Source organism: Schistocerca cancellata, chromosome 4 (genome assembly GCF_023864275.1).
Source record: "Schistocerca cancellata isolate TAMUIC-IGC-003103 chromosome 4, iqSchCanc2.1, whole genome shotgun sequence".
Classification (NCBI taxonomy): domain Eukaryota; kingdom Metazoa; phylum Arthropoda; class Insecta; order Orthoptera; family Acrididae; genus Schistocerca; species Schistocerca cancellata.
This window is the reverse complement of record NC_064629.1, coordinates 582,764,700-582,783,793: the sequence shown is the minus strand read 5'-3', so window position 1 is coordinate 582,783,793 and position 19,094 is coordinate 582,764,700. Positions and strand designations below refer to the sequence as shown.

Below are 19,094 nucleotides of genomic sequence, written 5' to 3'. Positions count from 1 at the left end.
ACACGAAGTAATTTGAATTAAACCTGCGGAACTAATACGAAAAACTGAATATAATACTAGTTTCTGCTACTGCTGCTCGCACACGTCACTCTGCAAGCACAGATGAAATTGCACTGGCCTCTGTCTGCTGCTGACTGACTCTACAAAATAAACAGAAAGCACCGGCTGTCCAAAACAAACAACTGACTAACGACTCTGCGAATTTATACTTTACAGCTATCAATAAGCAATATTACTCCTCTCAAATACGAGAATACACAAGGATTTTATGTAATTAAATATGCAAGTGCACAAACACTCGGAAAGAAATTAAGAATCAAACTACAAAACAAATATGAAAGATAAATATGCGACTCGCTACTGCACAGCGGCTGCTCACTTTTAATCCTCTTCCCAAAACTCTGGCAGGACTTTGTGATGAGTAGCTATTATAGCGGAACTCTCATTAGCTATGTCAGGAAGAAGTTGGAGTAAATAGTAAGGAACTGTCTTGTCTTAGTTTTAGAATTCAGAGGGTTCCTTAGTAACTTTCAGTGTGTCTTTAGGATATATCATTCCACCATTGATAACCACACACTATTAGATGTGGTTGTACTACTGTCTCTTTTATGCAAAGATCACCTGCTAGATGCCATTTTCAATCTTGAAAAGGCTTGTGATATTTTTTTTGTATGCAAGTTATATTTTTTGAATGCGCATCATCCATGGACATCTCCATGAGTAGAGATGCTGAACAAATTTTCTTAACATTATGTAGTTGGTCCTCCCCAAGTGCTATTTGATGTATTGACCAGTAATGTCATGTTAATTCCTTTCACCAAAGTAGTGGTGTCATTTGTTGAAAAAACGTTAGGAACCAATTGCACAAGAAAAATTTTATTTCTTCACCAGTTTCAGTCACCTAGTGCCCTTCTTCAGAAGACTGTACAGAAAAATATACCACAAATAAGTACAAGTTAGATAAGAATATTAGAAAGTTTAAAAATTTAAAGGAGAAAGAGGTGGTACATTCTTAGAATTATCGCATTATTATCGAGTGTCAAAAATAAGGAAGTGTATGCAGCGTAGTACTGTAGTAATATGTAATACTCTAATAAAATGCTTTGATGCAGAAAGATCTTGTGATTGCTCATATGTGGATCATAGTACATGTACAGATGTGGTATACGGACACCAATCAACAAGTGTAGACATGACGCAAGAACTGAAGCTAATCAATTGATGAAATGCAATATTTTCAGGTTGGTCCCAGAGTGGGGGCTAACTTCAGTACCAGGTAGATAGCCATTTATTGTTAAATATACTAAGCCATCTACAACATGCAGGCAAGAATTCATTTTTGCTGTAGGTGGTGAGCCATATATAAGCAATGAGCTGTAGACATTGTATTCTTATAGTTACAGGTGTTTTACATTATAGTTACTATTAGTGTTTATGATTAAGTAGCACTTTTAGTAATGTAACATCGGTCAGTCGGTCAAACCTATTGTATTTATTTCGTACAATTTGTATGAATGTCGCTGGGTAGAATATCTTCACGAAGTGCATTTACGACTTTGTATACGTTCCTGAACTAGTTATTTCACTACAACAGAAGTATACTACTATGATCACGTTTCTTTTCTTCTATAGTTATTTTGACCCTTCATCTTGGCTACTGATTAGGAATTTATTTCTGTACTTACTCCAGTTATTGCTTCAAGCTCCATTGCGCATCTTGCACATTGTTTACACAGATGTGTTTCCTGCAAGTATGCTATTGACCTCTCTACATCAGTTCAGCAATGTGTTATAAAGCTTACCATACAATTGGTACGAATGTCGCTAGTTAGAATTGTTTCATGAATCATATTTGTGATCTTGTATATGTTCCAGTACTAGTTTCACTAAAATAGCAGTATACAACTGTGCCCATGCTTGCTTCCTTCTGTAGTCATTTTCTAATCCTTCATATTAACTACTGACTGAGAATTGTTTCTCCAAATACTCCAGTTACAGCTTCTGACCTCCTGATACGCTTCACACTTGGTTTCATTAATATGTAGGATTTTATATATAGTTAATATGCTGGTTATGCACACTTACACTTTTGTCTTACATTTTATGCCAACTATAATTGTGTAAGTTTTTGTTTTATTACTTTATCTTACTTTTAGCGCCACTGTGAGACTAATCTGAAGGTATGCATGTCATCTGCAGATTAGCTCCAATTCTCGCATGATGTGTGCACTTGTTGTTCGGTGTCCTTACACCATATTTGTGCATGTACTGCAATCCATATGTAAGCAGTCATGCACTCATTTTGCTTTAATGCATTTCATTATTGTTCTTGTGCTCTTATAGGACTACAGTACTATCCTGCACACACCTGCTTATTTTTAATGTTCATAAATAATATCATAATTCTAAGTATGTGCCACCTCTTTAATTTTTTAAACTTTTCTTTCTTAAATTTTCTAGTATTCTTCTCTAGCTTGTACTTATTTGTGGTATATTTTTCTGCACAGTCTTATAATGAAGGGCACTAGGTGTCTGAAACTGGTAAATAAATAAAATTTCTTTTGTACAGCTGATTGTTGATTTTTTGCAACAAGTGTAGTCACAGTTGCTGAAGATGGATAAAGTGTTAATGTTCACAGTTGTGATTAATAGTACAATACCCACAGTTAATGTCACAGTTCAGTAGACCTAATTCATAAGCAGTTTTTCGGAGCCCTGCTCTTCTGCAAGCACTGCAGTGATAATACACTATTTTCTGTTGATAGAGGAGAAGTTGAGAGGTTGTAAGTTTTCAAATGAGATATCTGTACTTTTCACCCTTCTTTTATATTCATTTAGCCATTTGGAGACAATGAGAAAACATTAAAGGCTGTAAAGTTTTGGATAGATTACTGGATATCACATGCAACTATAGGCTTACCTGGTTTACCATATCTGAGGAACCTAACAGCCAAACTCCCTCAAAATGACGAAATTAAAAATTTTAAAAGTTGGTCACAGGTCATGGGATGCAGATTGAACCTGACTGCTATAAATTTACACTCCATTCATCCAACCTAGGTAGGACATGAGTGCTCAAAATCATAATTGTTTCCAGCCTCTGTGCGGAGTTTTGTGACTTATTACATAACACGAGGTGACAAGTGTTTATGGAGCAAATGGTACATTAGTGAGTTCCATGTCACAGTCATATATACTATCTCATCAAGAGTATCCTTACACCCCTATGTAATTCAAAAGTGACCACTAGACTTCATGAGAGTTGGAACAACTGATATAAAAGGAGGTGGGAAGCATTGTGTTGTTCATAGAGAATCAGTAACAGCAAAATGGGCTGTTCAGGACAGCTCAGTACTTCAAACACGTAGTCATTGGATTTCATCTGAGCAACAGATCCTTCTGAAGGTGCCCAAGGTGACTGTCGGTGATGTCATTGTGAAGTGGAAACGCAAATGAACAACCACAGTTAAACGAAGACCAGGCAGACCTCATGTACTAACACACAGGGATCGCTAAGCATGGTGAAGGGTAATTGTAAAAAATCTCATGAAATTAGCAGAAGGAATCACTCATGAGTTCCAAAGTGCTACCAGCAGTCCAGCTAGAACGATGACTGTGCATAGGGATTTCTTCTTCTTCTTCTTCTTCTCTTTTTTTTTAAAAAAAAGGGGGGTACAATAGTCTAGCAGTTCCTCATAAGCCACACATTTCTGCAATCAGAACCAAGCGATGCTTGAGGAGGAATAAAAAGCAATTCCACTAGACAGCAGATGACCAGAAATGAGTGATCGGAGTAATTAATTGTGCTATACCCTCTCATAATCCAATGGGAAGGTTTGGGTGTGGTGAATGCATGGAGAATGTTTTCCCATATGACCATTTCACAAGTGTACCGTGAATATCAGGAATCCGATAAAACATCAAATCTCTGACATCTCTGTGGCTGGGAAAAGATCCTGCAAAAATGGGACCACCATCGACTGAAGAGAGTCGTTCAACATGACACAAGTGCAGCCCGTCCGCAAATTGCTGCAGATTTTAATGCTGGACTATCAGCAAGTGTCAGCATATGAACCATTCAACGAAACATCAGCAGCATGGGCTTTCAGAGATGAAGGCCCATTTGTGTACCCTTGATGACTGCATGACACAAATGTCAACACCGACATTGTATTGTTGATGACTGGAAACTTGTTGCCTGGTCAGCCAAGTCTCGTTGCAAGTTGTATCGAGTAGTTTGACATGTACGGGTGTGGCAACAACTTCATGAATCCATGGACCCTGCATCTCAGCAGGCGACTGTTCAAGCTGGTGGAGGCTCTGTAATGGTGTGGGGCCTGTGCAGTTGGAGTGATATGGGACCCCTGATACGTCTAGATATGACTCTGACAGGTGACAAGTATGTAAGCATCCTGTCTGATCACCTGCATCCATTCATGTCCATTGTGCATTCCGATAGACTTGGCCAGTTCCAACAGGACAATGTGACAATCCACGCATGCAGAATTGCTATAGAGTGGCTCCAGGAAAACTCTTCTGAGTTTAAACACTTCCACCGGCCACCAAACTCTCCAGACATGAACATTATTGAGCATATCTGGGATACCTTGCAGTGTGCTGTTCAGAAGAGACCTCCACCCCCTCGTACTCTTACAGGTTTATGGACAGCCCTGTGGGATTCATGGTGTCAGTTCCCTCCAGCACTGCTTCAGACATTAGTCGAGTCCGTGCCATGTTATGTTGTGGCACTTCTGTGTGTTCACGAGGGCCCTACATGATATTAGGCAGGTGTCCCAATTTCTTTGGCTCTTCAGTGCAGTAGAGTAACAGTTTGGAGATGATAACGGATTATATCAGCATGACAATGACCTTGTCATGAAGCAGAATCTGTTAGGCAATAGTTTGTGGATAATATCAATTATGAAATGGCCTGGTCTGCCCAGAGTCCCAATCTACACCCAATGCAACATCTTTGGAATGAGTTAGAACATCAACTTCACTCCGGACCCGTGTTCACAATCACTACCTTCTATGGTTTCGGCTCTTGAGAAAGAATGGGCAGCCATTTGTCCACAGATGTTAACATCTCATTGCAACTGTCCCTGGCAGAGTTCAGGCTGGCATAAAGGTGAAGAGTGCACACACACATTAATGTCAACTGGTAGGTGTCTGGATACATTTGATCAGATAGTACATGTGCTGTACCATTGCGTGCTCCACCATAGAATTGCTTTTCCAAAAACTGTCTGTAAGCAACAGATTGCAACTGATTGCCAGATAACATTTTAGATACACATCACAATTTTAAAGTACTTCGTGTAAATTAAGGGGGACTTTCTTGACTGTTCAACCATTCTTCAGTGACCCTATGGCCAGAATTTCCTACTGGATCAAATCTACAGTGTTAACTGCAGAGTTAAAGGCATCAAGACAATCAAGAAGCAAATGAGGTTTGATCACTGGAGGAATATTCAAACCTGACCATGTTTCTGTAGCACTTTTGAAGCACTTAAGAAAATGTGCGCAATGTAGAACTGATTCAGTACATCCAGGACTGCAATGACTGCATCTTAAATAGTGCCTTACTCTTGATACTTGTGCAGGCACTTTTGCATGTACATATGCTGCTAGATGTTAAGGTAGTTCAGTGTATTGGTACTGATTGCACACTTTTACTTAGCCTCTGAGCAGAGGGTGCTGGGAGCAGAAGCTTCTGATCGCCTCATTGCACATTACCTACTGAGAAAAGCCCTCCCTGCTTGCCCCAGCACAGCCAGTTTACAGCATATATAAGAAACGATCATGGAATGGATTAATGCATCACAGAAGTGATGCGAAAGTTTATGGCGAGTTGCTAGAGGGACTAGGTACAGTCATTTCACTCATATTAGTAAATAATATTAATGATCATTACACACAACATAAACTTTCTGGAGAAGCACAAAGTCAGAGGGATCAAGTAAAAATGTGCGACCAGGCGAATTTTGGTGTTACTGTTATTCTCTCAGGGGTAATTATGTCCAAGTATTATGCTGACACTTATGACATGTTAAATGGTACAGAACCCCCTGAAAAGTTCGTTAGTTGTAAGCACCCATTCTGTGATGATTCACCACTGTACAATAAGTTACAAATATCCTACTGCAGTGGAAATTGTGCAGGTTTGGCAAACACACTCTGTTGTACTCATCATTTCATTGTCATCATCATCATCATCATCATCCTCATCCTCATCATCATTCGTGACAGTGGGTAGAATGGACTGTGAATAAATTGGTACTTTGTACGGGCACCGATGACCGCATAGTTGAGCGCCCCACAAACCAAACATCATCATTGTCCCTCCCAAGCCTTCATCCCTCTCATCATTCCCACTCAAATGCAAGAGTTTTTTTAAATAAGAAATCAAAAGCACTGCCAGAGTTATTGCCTGATTTTTTTTTAATGAATAACTGCAATCTTACAGCTTAATAGTTTGTAAGGAAGACATTATTTATTTTGTAATACTGTAGTAATAGATGGTATTTTCATTTCTTCTCATTGTTACAGCATGCACTTGGTGAGGCATTCTCAGACTTAGCACAGAAGTCACCAGAGCTACAGGAAGAGTTTCTGTATAATGCAGAAACACAGCGTAGCCTTACCAAGAATGGAGAAACACTACTTGGGGCTCTGAACTTTTTTGTTTCATCAGTGAACACCTTGTGCAATAAGACTATTGAAGATACCCTTCTGACTATTAGACAGTATGAAACAGCCAGGTATTATCAACATTTGATTCATAGTATCGTCAGTGCCGAGTACAACACTGGTAGAGCAATTATAATTACTAGCATGTTACCATATAGTTTTAATTTTCTTTGTAAATTTACTGTACATGCTGATGCATTCCACTACAGTCAGGACTGTTCTGATAAATGGAATAGGAGTTATTTACTGTACATCTTCAAAAGCAGACAGTGTTTGCCTGTTCTAAATACTACTCACCCTTTTTAAAATACCAGCATGAATAGATGCTTGCTATGTGGACCAGTTAGACCTCTTTGTTTCATAATTAGATTCATTCCATTGTGTGGGTGTTAGGCTGGCCATGAGCATTCAGAGCCTGTTCAAAACCCTCTTGGCTGAGATTGGTGACTTACAGCTTATCACCAGGTTTCAAGTCGTCATGGTGCGTTCGGTGTGTAAAATTTATGCCACATCACAGGCATACAAATACTTTATTGTTGTGTACTCTGGAAAGAGTCTTGTAAATAACTGTGCATGAGCAAGAAAGGTTTTAGAATTTATTTGCAAAGATTTATGTTGTAGAAGGGATGTAGCTAATATTAAAGCTTATAACTGAGGGTAGAAATCATCAAATACCAATTTTTTATGTGTTTGTTAATTTTATAATGAAGATCCAAAATTAATTCAAATTTGACGAAACTGGAAACAATCCAATATTTAATTCAATTTTATATAACATTTGAAATAATCACCACAAGTTTTAAAGCTGAGGTTAATTGTATTTCTTTCTTTCTTTTTCAGAATAGAATATGATGCATACAGGACTGATTTGGAGTTGTTGGCTCAAGCTCCAAGAACAGATGCAAATACAGCAAGATTGGAAGAGGCGCAACATAATTATGAACTTCACAAAGCACATTTTGAAAAGTTAGGCTCAGATGTATCTGTAAAACTGAAATTTTTGGATGAGAATAGAGTGAGTATATGGAAGTTCTCTTTCCTTTATATCCCTTTTAAATAAAGCTGTTGTTAATTCAAAGGTAAATTTGAATACCACAGTGCTTTCCTAGACTGGGTCCTATTGTAGGTGGTATGTTCTCGTCTTCCAATAACCTTAGAATTGACTTATCGAGGCAAGTTATGAAGGGACCAAACCATAATGCAACTTGAAAATTTTTCACACATGCCAAATATTTCCAGAGGTGAAATAGGTAGTTTAGTGTCCATGCCAGCAGACATCACAAAGGAGGCAGATGAGCTGGCATGGGTAGCCCTGTAGGATAGTGCAGAAACCTGCCATGGAGGGCACAAGCGACATGAAGTATGTGCCGACCTGCTTGCAGAAGTGTTTACCTGCAGGCGGCAGTAGATCGAGCAGGCCAGTGCTTATTCAGAGTTTGACCACCATGGATCTCACCCGTAACATGCTGTGTATTGTGCTGAGTGTGTACTCATCAACCATCCATGCCAGCCATGTGTTGTGTTCTTCCATGCTCATCTACATGTGGATTCAGACTCCCTGCTCCCTGTTGATCTAATTGCATGGTGACTTCATTTCCCTCCCATGGGGTTCTGTTCTCTGGCTATTGTCAAGCCACCACGGACCTGTGAAGTATCTTTTCTGGGTTAAGAATTCGTATTATGCTCAATTCATTCCCCAGGCCACGCACATCTGCCAGCTTCGTCAGAAGGGCATTAAGTTTGTCTGGCCTCTTGTTTGTCAGTGGTCTTCTCAGTCTCTCAACCGTTGTTTCTGCTCTGCTCCCTGTCGGGCTCCCTTCACACTGGGTAAACTTGTGACGCTGGCCTGTGACATGTCCCAGAATGGCATTGGTTTCGTCTGTCCCATCACAGCTAAGATGGCACTGAATGGACCATTGCTTATGTGTCAAAGGCGCTTTCCACTGTGCAGCAGAACTATTCACAGATGGACAGAGAGGTGCTAGCTATTTTTTGGGGGGTAAAAAACTTCCATGTCTTCCTGTTTGGGGCAAGGCTCCTCCTCATTACTGACTACAGGCTGTTGGTTTTCTTGTTTGGCCATTGTTCCCAGCTACTGAATAGGGCTACCTAGCATGTCACTGCTGGTACACTATCGCAGTTACAGGTTGGGCCTGATCCAGACACCCTGAGTACTCACATCCCATTTACAAGTATGAGCTTGGCCACCATGGGTCCCCATCCCTTGCAGCGCTACATCCCCTTCCCGTGCTGCAACTCTACCCTTCTACTGTTCTTTTTCCTTTTCTGTCTTTCCATTGGATGGTCTTCTTGGTGCCAGTTGTGCTTGGATCTTCCTCGTGATTTTGGACACTTCCCTTCAAGTATTCTACAACTTCTCATTTTTATATTCTACAACTTCTCATTTTTAATCATTTAGGCCCCTTGTTGGACTTGATTTGCTACTCTACCAAATTTTACAGAAATGTAGATCATGCAGGGAAGGTCGCCCAGCATGGCATATATTCCACCTTCTGTGCCTTTCTCTCTTTGCACCTATCCTTTCGTGCAGGGGTACTGTGCCCTAAACCCAGAACGGTAGTCATTCTGTTGTTGGTTGGCTGAGGGGGTGTCATAAAGTACCTAAGCATCTGCACGGCTGTAGCCCCCTGACTTGACTGTGCAGAGATCGCACAGTTTGTGCCTGAGATGGAAACTACCCGCACAATCCAAGGAGTATGTGCGCATCATGGCTGGGGCATGCGGACTCTGGGCAACATTTTACCGGACAGGTAACCATTCCTCTCGCTGGTTGGTGGCCAAGGGGAGAGCCCCCATTCAGAGTGGGTGGTACCATGGTGGAACATAATGCACATGAAGTGAATTAAACTTTATCCTACTGGCAGCCACAAGGCCCCAGCAGTCTCTTCAGATCAGAAAGATTATTGTAATAGAGAGAAATACAACTGCATGATGCTTCCTTCACTGGCTATGTCATAGGAAAGAGATCTAAACCTCTTTAGGCCTGTGATCAACTAGGCGGCATATCTGAGACCATTGCCCCACACAAAACTTTGAACGTGGTCCAAGGAACCGTCTTACACAGAGATCTTATGCTCCTAACAGATGAGGAGCTCCAGACTAATCTCTAGTCGTGTGGCGAACATTTTATCATGCATGTACAAAAAGAGCCCGATGGTAATTGGGATACAGGCACTTTACCTTGGCCTTTAAAGGGAATGTCCTTCCGGAGAATCCTCTCGCTGGGTGTACAGGTGTGACATGAAATCATATGACCCACCAGCTATGAGGTGCTTCTCCTGTTTACACTTTGGGGATATGTCATTCTGCTGTATGGTGGACCAAAAATATTGCGTGTAGCAACTGTGGACGATCACTTCACTAAGGTAGGCTTCATGAATATCCACCTTCATGTGTCAGCTGCTTGGAACATCACCATTCATGTTTGAAATCTTTTAAGAAAGAAGATGCAGGAATACAGATTTGTTGACCATCTGTCATATACTGAGGCACTGAAGGAATATGAACACTTACATCCTGTGGATCAGACTATCAATTACACTAACAACATGACCATCACTCCTCCTACCTCATCTTTCTCTAAGTCAGATTGCGCACCACTCTCCTCTCCGATGGTTATTGCGATACCTCTTCGGGAACTGCTGCTGGCACCTGGCTGTAGAAGCGTTCTCCTTCTTCAGTGTCAACTGTTGATAGGGTTCCCTTTCGGTATCCCTCTCACCAACAACCCCTGACCAGAGGCTTGACTGCAAACATTGAGTGAATAAACCACAGCCTGGAGGTTTCAGGGCTGTCCTCTCTTCATCTGTCCTTGCTCTCAATATGGATAGCCCCTTAAGTGAACCCTGCCTACCAAAGGCTACAAAGGAGAAGCTGAAGAAGAAGAAGAAGAAGAAGAAGAAGAAAATTTGTGACCAGGTTCCTTCCTCTGGTCCCCATGGATGTGCCTGATCACCCCACACAGCTGGATTCGGAGCCAAAGTTTGTGGATGTGGTTCCATTCCCACAGCAGACAGGCAGTGGGAACTGTCCTCATGGTCCCTTCATGCCTAACCCAGCCAATGCAATGTAATTGTTATGGGTACTACAGTCACCTGCCAGATGCGGTTTGCATTGCTCTCTGAATTGCGCTTCACTGATGACCATTCTCCAACACACTGTGGTTGTCGTGTGTTCCGTTGAAACTGCTGATCCCATTAGGCCATCGGGTTTGGGGTGGGGGGGGGGGGTGTCTTTGTATTGGTTCATATAGATATCTTCAAACAATGCATTCCCCTTGTTGGAGGCAATAGCAGTGCAAGTATTAAATGACCTCAGTGATTGCCATTTGCATTGTTAACCTACCTCCAGGCAGGCCAGTCTGAAGGGGGACAATTCCCACTTCAGCAAGGAGACTGTCTTCCCCCTCTTCTCCTGCTTGGTGACATCTCCTTGACCAGCATCTCTCAGACCATGATCTGTGCTGCCTTCAGTGCTCCCTTCAGTGCTGCCCACGGCACATTTTTCATTGTCGATATAACAATCTTTACCCCTAATCTTGTGGATTCGCAACAGTGATCACTACATGATGACCTTTGTGCCAGTGACCAATTTACAGTGATCCTATCATTGCCTTGTCACTGCCAGTCAGACCAAGTACCACATTGCTTGCTTCAAAGAGTCAAGTGGCCTTTGTATGTCTCTGCTGTTACATTCACCTCCTCTCTGTGGAATGTATTGATGAGGTTGTATAAGGCGTCTCAGACACAATCATCCATGCCGCTGGAACTGCTGTTCCCCTTTGTACAGATCCCTCTCTCCCCTCTGTCCTGGTCTTTCTACAGATCCTCCCTCTTCAGCCCGCCCTCCCCCTCCCTCTCCCCCTACCATTGGCTGGTGCCTTGTTGTACCAAAACATTGCAATAGTTATTTGGGGTCACTGACCAACGATTCAAACAACATCCTTGGCGGACAAACCTTACCACTTTCAAACGACTTCATCCTATGGCTCACTGTTTAATCAAATGCAGTAAGATGGAGTGCTGGGATCACTGTGTCTCCTCCCTGGGGACCTATGCCGCTTTATCTCAGGTGTGGGACAAGCTCCATGGTCTTACAGGTCACAAGCCTTCAACAGCTGTTCCAGGTCTTATACAGGGTAGTCTTTGTACCGATTCATCCGCTCTTGGAGAAGACCGGCATCGTCATCTTCTTGCTCACCAGCTACCTTTCTACTGCAGAAGCTAAAAGTTGAAGACATCCCCTTGTGCTTCATTCACCACCAAGCTGAATCCTATAATGAACCCTTCACAGACTGGGAACTAGTTCCGCCCTTGCCATGTTCGACAACACAGCTCCATGCTCTGATTCCATTCACAGTCAATGACCCAACACTTCAAATGTTCTCCAAATGCCACATCTCCTCATGGCTTCGAGCCATCTTTGTCTCCAAAGTGCATTCTTTTTACAGTGACGAGGGAGCATAGTTGTCCCATTTCTTAAGCCAGGCAAAAAACCAAAGTCTCTTGATAGTTACTGGCCAATTTGCCTGACAAATGTGTTCTGTAAGTTGCTGAAAGGATGGTGGCCCCTAAATTATGCTGGGCTCTTGAATCTTGGGGCCTTTTAACCCCATATCAGTGTGGTTTCCAGGTGGGACGTTCTGCACCCAGCCGTCTGCTTGGAAACAGCAATCTGATAGGCTTTTTCTAAATGTCAACACCTTATCTCAGTCTATTTTGACCTACATAAGGCATATGGTGCTGCTTAGTGTCATCACATTTCACTCCTCCTCAATGACTGGGGCTTTTGAGGCCCCCTATCTATTTTTGTCAGTCAGTTTTTATCCCACCAGTTGTTCCGGGTAAGAGTTGGCACTTCAGCCATCTCCCCACGTGTCCAAGAGAACGGCATATCCCAGGACTCTTGTTGAGTGCTACTCTTTTCTTCGTTGACGTTATGAGTTAGTGACTTCTGTTGAGCCACTAGTCATCCTTGCATTGTGTGTTCACAATTTTTGCATTTGGTACAGCTCCCAGTCAGAAGCCTCTGCTGAACACCAGGTCCGAGGTGCCATACAGCAGGCATCTGCATGGGCTCTTTCCCATGGTTTCCAATTGTTGCATACAAAAACATGTCGTGCATTTCTGCTATTGTACCACAGTCTATCCTGACCTGGAACTCTATTTTAGGTACTCGACACCTTTTCGTTGTAGCACAGTCCCGTTTCTTTTTGATAAAAAACTGACCTGGCTGCCCCATCTTCACTACCTGAAGACTAGCTGCATGCAGAATCTTAAAACACTCAGCTTCTTTGCCCATACATCTTGGGGCATGGATTGTGCTACTCTTATCCATATTTACTGGACCCTGATTTCGTCTCAACTGGAATATGGTTTCCAGGTTTATGGCTAAGCAGCTTCTTCAGCTTTGAAGCTGTTAGACCCAGTCCACCACTGTGTCATGCATCAGGCCAACAGTGCCTTTTTGACTAGTCCCATAGACAGTCTTCTTGCCGAAGTGGGGATCTACCCCCTTCAGATTTGACGGTAGCAGATCTCGTTCTCCTACGCAATCATCGTTTACGTATCCCGTCTACGTGAAAGGGGTGCTGTCGTCCTGATTCCTGCCATCTGGTGGATTATCGGTTGAAATGCAGCTCTGTTTCCTCTGCCAAGTCCTCTATCTCCCCTCCCTGGACTGTGCTCCTAGTGTATTCTCGTGCACTCCCCCTTCAGTGGAGCCCAGGCCACAGATCAGGATAGATCTCTTCCAAGGCCCAAAAATCTCAGTGGTCCCCATAACCTTGCAGCTCCAGTTATGTCCAGTTCTTCAAGAATTTCAGTGTTCTGCTGCCTTTTACACAGATGACTCTAGACCTGTGGGTCAGACGGGATGTGCTTTTACATCCTCTGCTGGTATGGAATGGCATTCACTGCCGGGAACATAAAGTGTGTTTACTGTGGATCTGTCAGTTGTTGGCAGAGCCCTCCATTTTATTAAACAGGCCTCAAGTGACCCTGTTTTAATATGTACTGGCTCAATGAGCAGTCTGCGGGCTATTGACTGATGCTATTCTGTGCACCATTTGGTCTCGTGTATTCGTGACCATCTCATTGACCTTTATTGTGCTGCCTGCTCAGTTGTCTTTCTCTGCGTCCCAAGTTATGTGGATATCCTGGGGAATGAACTGGCTGACCATTTGACAAGAGGAGCACTTACTCACTTCCTGTTCGCTTTAGCAGTCCCAGGTGCAGGTTTGCGGGAACACACAAGATTTTGCACTCGCCCAGAAATGGAACAACATCTGGCGGGCTACTGCCCCATCTAATAAACTCTGTGGAATCGAGGAAAATTTTAATAGTAAGCTTGTGTTGATTGCAATGAGAGCTACAACTTAATTAATATCTAACAGCAAATCTTCTAGATTAGGCCAAATAGTTGTTGCTGCTAATCTCTGCACCCATTTTGATACCATTGTAAATGTCCATTAGGAATTTGTAACAATTGTTTCATGTTGTTGCAGATCAAAGTAATGCACAAACAGCTTTTGCTGTTCCATAATGCGGTATCAGCATACTTCTCAGGAAATCAACAGGCACTTGAAGCTACATTAAAACAGTTTAACATCAAGGTTAAATCTCCTAATTCTTCTTATCCATCATGGTTGGAGCAATAGTAGCAGGAGATAAGTAGGACTTGTGAGTCGTGCCCATTCCAGATGGTTTGCAGTTATTGTAAAGTAGCTGTGTAATTTCACTTAATGTCAACATGACAATGCTGCAACAATTCCTGCATCACCTTGTTTATCAATCTGTGTGTGCATCATATGTGATAAATGTAAATTAAGTGCTTTATAAACTTTTGTTGCCATTTACTATACATCAGGGCCAGAATTCTGCATTAGTTAACTGCGAACATTAATTATGTATACTAAAACCCTTGTTCATCAATCATGCAGTATCATTTTTTCAGTGAGTTCCTGTTTCATGGTTTTGTATGATTTTGAGACTACAGATAACTGGTGAACAGTACATATATTTCATGTATGAGATATAGTGCATATCATTAATAAATGACTTCTTTACAACATTGTTTGCCAGTTAGCCCACTTGGATAAAAATTTAGAACTTATAAGAAATAAAAATGAAAAAAAGGTTTATATTTTCTAATTTAAAGAAAATACAGTTATGTTGTAGCTGCAGTTCAACATGCTTAATATCTGTGTAATGATCAGATTTTGTCGAATACGTATATGGTCAGCATTTAGCTATGTTGTGCAGTGTAACAACTGACAGCTATTAGACTATAGATGTTTCATGTATTGAAAAATAAATGATATGAACACCTTCATTTTCTGTCCAGATGTCTAGGATTAACAGTGTGTTTTTATGAGTAAAATTGTTACTGCTACATGTTATAACAGGACAAATTTGATATTCTTAAAGCACGTCATGTGTTAATGTGATCCATGTGTAGTGTGATGCTGAAAGAAAAAGTCATGTAGTATCTGTACTATGGAAAATTGCCATAGATTTCTTTCTTTCTTTTCTTTCTTTTTTTTCCTTTTTGTACACAGTACAAACTTTCAAAGCTGATATTGTGAATGCCACTGGATTTATATTGGTTTTAGTGCACTGTGACTTCAAGACAGTGCATTCAAATATAAACCTAGTATTTCTAAAAAGAGTAGGTATCAGTTTCCAGTTTGTAATGACAACACTGCTGATAAAAGGAGAATATTAGACCTCTTAGACAGTATAATTAATGAAAGACAGAATTTAGAATTGATTGTCACATGCTTGTCACATTACAACTACTGCGCTTTTTTGTCGTAGTTGGTGTGTTCACCTGTACTCTGTTATATGCTTGTATGAATGTCACAGTAATGTGATGACATCTCATTGAAATGCACCATTACACTCATTGTATTCTTTTGCAAAATGTATTTTAGCCAGTTATTTTCTTCTGTCTTTTTTGTATGGCTCTTTTGACAAAGTTTAGTCAGTTTTTTTAACGTAATTTTTCTCTTTTGAACATTTGCAGTGTTGGCTTGGTTTAGCGCTTTTAAAAGCAGACGAAAAAGTATTTATTACAAATAATTAGTTCTAACTGGGGATAATTTTTGAAGTTCAGGTAAATATACCCTTTCAGGTATTTTGTGCTCTGCGCAGTTACTTTCCAGAGAAAGTAAGTTTTATTCAGTGGTAATTTCAAAATAACACTGTTTGTCTTTGTCATTGTGACATCCACCTCATCCAAAAAGGTACGATAAACAATGCTTTGGTGTTAATAGTTTGTTTTGAAGTTGTATACTGGAGCTGATGTTTTGAACAATGGTGTTTTCTCTATGTGAAAGGCTTTAGTGTCTCCTCGTCATGTGCAGTATTTAAATGCTGCCAATGCTTTCAGTAAATAGTAAATGGAGATTAGTGGTACCTTGTGCAAGTATGACAATATCTGGTGGTGTAATTGAGCAGGAGAATAGTCATCTATGGGAGTGCTGATTTTGTGTAGTACAGCACTTCTGTTGCTACCGTCCACAATTAAATTTGCTCTCCTGGAATACTGCCAAGTATTTTACTTCATTTTAGATTACCTGCAAGCATAGCTCATATATAATGTGCCATTAATAGCTGACGTAATGCCTTAGTGACAGTGGTTGACAACAGGAGACTTGTAACTCTTTTGTCTTTGTTTTCTATACAGTATTTGCCGATAAACATTTTTTCCCCATGTGATTCAGTATTTAAAGACTGATACTAGAAATAAACATTTAAGTGGTGGTAGAAGAGGTAGTATGTGCCGTGTTCTCTCTCCCTTCCCCTCTCTGGCATAAGTAGTTCATTATGACCTAAGGATGTGTTTCCTCCTTTCATTTGTCATATTATCTTTGCATTCTCACAAGTGGCAAACATTAAAGCCCTTGTTATAAATTTCATTTGATGCTTTGCATGTGTTGCTGTCATTGATCAAACTGTGCACATTTTGGCTTGTGTTGTCTGAATATCATATCTCATATAATATTCATATCATTACAAATTTGTCTCAATTAAAAACAAAGAAAGAGTAGAGATTTACAACTTACTGTTTGGGCAGTAGACATACACAGAAATGAAATTTGGAACTTGTAAGGATATGCACATACTTCAGAGCTAACTACAAGTTCCAAATCTTATTTATGTGTCTGCTGTTGCCCAGACTCCAAAGTATACTCATCTACTGTTTATGTTGCACTCAGAATTTTCCAGTATCTTATTAGTGTTTCAAAAGTCATTATGTAGAACTGCATAGTAGCTCGACTTGACACTCCATTAAGGTTTTTTTTTTTCTGGGGGGTGGGGGGGAGATATTTAATATCTTATAGTTGAAGCGAATTGTGGTTTCCATAGAAAGTTGTGTGAGAGAATGTTAGAAATGTATTTTGGAGCATTTCAGTGAATGATCTATCAGTGAAACTTTTACATGCTTTTTTATATTTATTTGTGATATTTGTTGTCAGCTTTAATATAATTTTTAATGTAAAGCTTTTTATTTGTACAGAAACTTTATTCGGCATAGAGTATAATTCTTAAACATGTATATTTTATACACACAATAAACTCACAATGGTTAAAGTATTCGTAGATACAATCTCACAAAATTTGTAACACAAATACGTATTTGAAAATATGAATCAGAGTATGTCTCTCAATGTCTCTGCCAAGTTCTGACATACTTCTTATTTTAAGGTAAGCTTCTTGCAGATGTCTGCAGTTGAGTTTTTTGTCTGTTATTGGTTTGATGGTGTTTATTGTAATCTTACTTTAATATAAAACATGATATTTAATTGTACTTTTATGAACAGAGTTAAAAATACAAATGAAATTTCTTACACGATGAGATGAGTGTAGCAAAAACAACTTCTTCATTTCATAATAGAAAATTGTCTATGTGGTAAAGTTGTCAGTGTGTTGAGATGCCCTTGCATTAATTAACTGTTAACTGTAGTAATGTATCATGTTAACTGTAGTAATGTGTCATACATTCATATTAAAAATATTTTAAGTCAAGAGTATTATTTTCCTTTTTGTCTCAGTGATGTAAGAAGGCAATTGTATATTCCATAATGAGAAATTTAAGATAAAAACTACAGAGCCCATAATTATTTTATGTGGCTCAGTTAGTAGATAATATTTATGTTTTTGGGCTTTGCGCACACGCACACGCGTGTGCATGTGTCAGTGAGTGAGAGAGAGAGAGATTTTAAAGCAGCTGTGGTGTATTTGAGGTAATGTGAGACAGTGTAGTTAGTAGTATATAAAGTTTTTTCACTCAGACCCTTTCATCTCTTAAGAATTTTATGTTGCAAGATATTTGTTTGGATAGAAAGGGATGAAAACTGAGTTATCTTTTGATAGTATTGTAGAAATGAAATATTTTTTCACAAATGTCTTTTAATAACTTTTGTGTTGTGCTAGTAATAGGACAATAGCTTGAAGAGTAATTATATAAATAAGACGAGGCATATGCATGCCTGTCGTAAGCTATTTGACTGTTACCTATATAAATATCAATTCTCAATGCTAAGAAGAATTTAAATTGTACATGTGGTGCATCTATGATTGTTTTTTCTATTCTCGGCAACACCGTGTCAGATTAGTGAATATTTATTAGTTCTCTGCCCTGTAGGTTTTGCTCCTAATTTTGATGCTGTTTCAAATGATTATTTCATGTTACACAGTTTTTATTTGTTAATTCCTGCATATAATTTGCTTCATTTGAATGCTTTTTAATCATATAATGATCAGAAATCTGGCCCTGATTATTTAAGGCAAAATTTTGATAATGGTTAATGCTGAGCTGGTTTCAGTTTCCAGCAAATGTATGTGTATTTGTGTGAAGAGTTATTTATTGACTTTTGTGGCCATCAGATCAAAAACTCAAGTAATATTAAAGTATTTTAACAGGCTTTCACCTCAAACTTATTAATTCAGTTAGTGGTATTATTACATTACCTGATGTATCTACAGTTTATAAAGGAGGATACATTTTAATTAAATCAACCCTGTATTAATCACTGTATGTCACCAGGGATGATTATAATTTACAAAGTTGTTTGCTCCACAAGTTAGTTCCAAAACATAGGGAAGTATATCATGTGGATGTGAAATATGTTCATTGTGAGTAGAGAGAGTGTGGATTCCCCCCCCCCCCCTCCCCCCCCCCCCCCCCAATTCGCTTAGGAGAATTTTAAATAAGATGGTGAAAGGAAGTTTGTATGATGTTGCAGTAATTGAGAAAATCTTAAATTTGGTGTTTTTTTTTTTTTTTTTCAAGTCATAAATGCAACCATGAAACCAGTAAAAATGTAATTAAAGGTAGGAAGGTGCAAATAAGGGGCGAATGGGTGAATGATGATTGTA

The 19,094-nt window shown here is 39.9% G+C and overlaps 1 protein-coding gene across 5 annotated transcripts in view; it reads left to right on the top strand.

Moving 5' to 3' along the window:
• The window catches only part of LOC126185187 (arfaptin-2), a 53,625-nt gene extending 34,751 nt beyond the window's left edge, over positions 1–18,874 (top strand). For all 5 annotated transcript variants that reach the window (XM_049928049.1, XM_049928047.1, XM_049928048.1 and 2 more), the window contains 3 exons: positions 6,550–6,761; positions 7,531–7,705; positions 14,216–18,874. In XM_049928049.1, coding sequence (XP_049784006.1) covers positions 6,550–6,761; positions 7,531–7,705; positions 14,216–14,368 — 540 coding nt within the window. In that variant the 3' untranslated portion in view covers positions 14,369–18,874. The remainder of the gene's footprint in view (positions 1–6,549; positions 6,762–7,530; positions 7,706–14,215) is intronic.
• The last annotated feature ends 220 nt before the right edge of the window (positions 18,875–19,094 follow it).